The following is a 4,046-nucleotide window of genomic DNA, read 5'->3' as shown; positions in this document are numbered from 1 at the left end:
AGGTACAATAAGTCTCCCATCAAGTTAAAAGGACATAAGTGATTAAAGGGAGACTTCTGGAACAAAAACATGTTTTTAGCCCATAAAAAACCAAGCTGGGCAGTGTGTTGGTTAAAATACCCGCCATGGCCTCCCAACACAACCAACTCACTCTTCAAATCCTCAGGCCGCAACTAATTAAACAACTCCTAAACATTCCCCAATAAAGAAAAAATATCAAAAGCCTCTCAACATACTAAACCCTAAATTAAACTACAAAATCGCAAATTAAGAAAGCAACGTAAATCAAACCTGGATCTGATTGGCGAGGGATTTTTCTTGCTTAAACACTTTAACCCGTCAATAAACCTACCAAAACCACCCATCCTCATTCAACATAAACTCATTAATTCAAAGCAAGTGAAGAAACAAACTGAAGCCTACCTTGTTTCCGACCAGAATCGATTCTCGAGTAAGGGGGCAAGAGCGAGCAATGAGAGAGAGAGAGGGGGGGGGGGGGATTTTCAGCAATGAGAAAGGGAGAAAGAGAAGCGAGAGAAAGGAGGGCAACAGGGTCGTCTTATTTTTCCACGAGGAGGGTCCCAACATAATAACAATTTGTTGGGAAGCTCGTATAATCCAAGATTTTTCCAACATAAGCATCTGTTGTTGGGAAATATTAATCTCCCCAACAATTCTTTTTGCTTCCATCGGGGAAATAATTGTGGCAAATAGACTAGATTGGGTCAAAAAGCATTTTCAATCTATAATACGATGATGTAGAATGCATGTTTCATTTAAGATAAATGGTCATTCATACATCCTCACAACGTATATCTACACTAATTTACAGTTACCACGGAGCTGCAATTTGAGGAATCAATCACCAATAGTCTCCACAGGAGCAACGGCCATCTCTGAAGTGGTGAAACATCTTGGGGTCGCCCACTATTATCTCTCTTCCAGAGGCCTTCGAAATCTTCTTCGCAGCACTGTGGCAAGCTTCGCATATCCGAATGTTTTTTCGAATAAGAACAGGGTTTCCAAGTGATACAGAGATCAGACCATAGCAAATTGCTAATCTAACACTGTGGCACTCCGGAGAGGTTGATCTTTTCCTGATCACGTCTAGAGGCTTGTACTTTGAGACACCTGGATTGTAAATGTCTTCCCCCATCTTCCTCGAGATAATGTACAGAACATCATATATCAAGTGGGAATTGGCATGGGAGCTATCGAGGTTGATGAACTTGTAAGTCTTGATGCTGTTCTCAACGGTGCTGCAACCGGTGGTTTTTTCTAATCCTTGGTTCTTCATAAGATATTTGATCCGTTGCACGTCTTCCCATCTCCCAGCTTCAGCATACATGTTCGAGAGCAACACGTAACAACCAGTGTTATCATGTTCAATGGACAGAATTTGCTTAGCTGAAAGCTCAGCCAGTTCTATGCTTCTGTTGTGTCTGCTCGCCATCAGCAAAGATCCCCATATCCTGCCTGTTGGGACCAATGGCATTTCATGGATAAAATGCTTGGCTAGGTCAAGATTCCCAGACCGGCCAATGATATCGAGCATACAACCATAGTGCTCTATTCCTGGATCGATCCCATAGTCGTTTTTCATTGAATGGAAATATTCCCACCCTTCATCTGTCATGTCAGCATTGCTGCAGGCTAGTAGCAGCGAAACAAAAGTACTGGCATTGGGTTCAAGTCCCTCTTCCTTCATTTGAGAAAACAAATTAACTGAAATTTCACCAAGTCCATGAATGGCATAAGCCATGATGATTGTGTTCCATGAAATGATATCTTTAAACAACATCCTGTCAAAAACTTCTTGTGCTGTGTGTAGATCCCCACATTTTGCATACATGTAAACAATTGAATTTGAGATGAAGGTACTTTCTTTAAGATCTAGCTTTGCGACATAAGCATGGATTTGCTTACCCTCCCTGAGCAACGCGACTTCAGCATACGCAGGCAAAATAGTAGTAATTGTCGTTGCATCTGGATTAATGGGTTCTCGCCATAAGCCCTGAAACAATTCCAAGGCCTCTCTGTTGTGCCCATTCTGAACACAAGCAGCAATCATGGCATTCCACGACACCAGATTTCTACTACTCATATCACTGAAAATTTTTCTCGCCAGCTTCTTCTCCCCACATTTTCCATACATGTCAACAAGAGAAGTTTCAAGTACCAAATGAGGGAGAAACCCTTTTCTAATGCTGAGACCATGGATAGTTTTACCTGGAAGGAGAGCTCCTATTTTGGCACAAGATGGGAGCAAATTTATCCCTGTGATCGTATCAGGTTTTAAGTTATCATCCTCCTGCATCTTCTTCAAGCAAGCAAATGACTCCATGCATTGGCCATTTAGAGCATATCCACCAATCATAGCATTCCAAAGCACAACGTTTCTCTGAGAAATCCTTTCAAACAACCTCTCTGCATAACCCAATGTAGCACATTTTCCATACATGTCAATGAGTGATGTCTGAACCATTATATCCCATTCAAATCCCTTTCTGATTGCAAGTCCATGAATTTCCTTGCCATATTGCAAGCTACACTCAAGAGAACAAGCCCCAAGAAGGCTGATTGTGCTGAACCGATCAGGTCTCAATCCAAGCACCTGCATTTCCTGGCAACACGTCAATGCATGCCAACCATTCCCCACTGAAACATACCCACTAATCATAGAATTCCAAGAAACCAAGTCTCTAACAGGCAGATCTTTGAAAACCCTCTCAGCAAGTTTAATACACCCAAGTTTTGCATACATAGTAATGAGCGAATTGCAAATATAAAGGTCCAAATCCAACCCAACCTTCATCAACTTTGAGTGAACCTTTTGCCCTTCTATCAAAGAAAATGACCCAGTGCAAGACTTAATCACAAACGGGTAGGTGAAATTGTCGGCTGGAACCCCTTCAAATCGCATCCAATAATAAAAATCAATGGCCTCTTGGAAGTAACCGGTGCTAGTTAGTCCCCTTATTATAACATTCCAAGCAAAAGCGTCACGTTTGAGCATTTTCCCAAACAGGTGGAGTGCATCCTCCATAGACCCCGAGTTCACATAATTCAAAAGTTCTTTAATGTTTGATATACTGCGTTTTTGACTTGAAAATCTTACAATCTTCTCCGTTTTCCTCTTCATTCGATCTAATCCGGGAACTCTTTGCTCGGTAGCGCGTTCATGGTTCTGTTTCGTTTTGGCCATGTTAGCTCGTCGGACGTTTTGGACGGAGCTGGGTCTGCAGGGGTAGCTGAAAGCAAGAGTTGCAGCCATCTTTAGAACAAAAGAATTTCATGAACAGGAGAGAGAGCCAATGGAAACCATGGATTATCTCCTGTTTTCCTTTCAAGCGCGAGGGTAGCGTGAATGACGGTTAATTACCGTTACATTCAAATGTATAATATAACATACGGTTGCCGCGTTCAAGTTGTTTCTAATATTATGTGAAGGGTAAATTTGACACTCTATTTGTGTTTCTGTTTGACCCAGTTTTTAGGGTATTTTTTTGTACTTTAAAACCAATTCTAAAAATCTTTATATTTTTAATTCTTTTTAAACACACCCTTCCGTTAGTTTTAACAACTAATATGGTTAATTTTGATTTAGCAACTTTGATTTAAATCTTTACTTAAATTATTTAAAATTTTAATTAAATAAAATTAAAAATTAAAAAATCAAAAGAATGGGAAGAGTTGTTGGCCAAAACCCATTTTTGATCGATGACTCTTCTTTTCTTCGTCGTTGATAAAAAAGCACAACTAATCGATGATTCTTCTTCTTTCTTGACTCGAAAAAATCCAAATTGATTAGTTATCGATTGACAAATAAAAAGAGGAATAACTTAGATTGTTCCAAATCGATATGGATGATCTAAGTTATTCTTCTTCTTTTTCGCTCGTTAGAACACATTGCAAACTTGCTACTCTTTTTCATCTTTTGGAATGAACGCAAATTTGAAATGACTTGGTTTCGTTCCAAATCAAGAAAGAAGAAGAAGAGTTATTGACCAAAAATGTATTTTGACTGACAAAAAAGAAGACGGAGA

The 4,046-nt window shown here is 39.8% G+C and overlaps 1 protein-coding gene across 1 annotated transcript; it reads right to left on the bottom strand.

Moving 5' to 3' along the window:
* Positions 1 to 638: 638 nt before the first annotated feature.
* On the bottom strand, positions 639 to 3,411 carry LOC127801294 (pentatricopeptide repeat-containing protein At4g35130, chloroplastic). Its single transcript, XM_052336258.1, has one exon. The coding sequence runs from the start codon at positions 3,272 to 3,274 to the stop codon at positions 863 to 865; it is 2,412 nt and encodes an 803-aa protein (XP_052192218.1). The 5' UTR covers positions 3,275 to 3,411; the 3' UTR covers positions 639 to 862.
* Positions 3,412 to 4,046: the final 635 nt, after the last annotated feature.

The sequence above is a fragment of the Diospyros lotus genome, chromosome 5 (genome assembly GCF_014633365.1).
Source record: "Diospyros lotus cultivar Yz01 chromosome 5, ASM1463336v1, whole genome shotgun sequence".
In the NCBI taxonomy this organism is placed as follows: Eukaryota; Viridiplantae; Streptophyta; class Magnoliopsida; order Ericales; family Ebenaceae; genus Diospyros; species Diospyros lotus.
The sequence above is the reverse complement of the archived record's forward strand: the minus strand, read 5'-3'. Positions and strand labels throughout refer to the sequence as shown.

Bases quoted from the DNA above. Each gene is read 5' to 3' on its own strand.
- LOC127801294 (XM_052336258.1), bottom strand. From the start codon at position 3,274: ATGGCTGCAACTCTTGCTTTCAGCTACCCCTGCAGACCCAGCTCCGTC.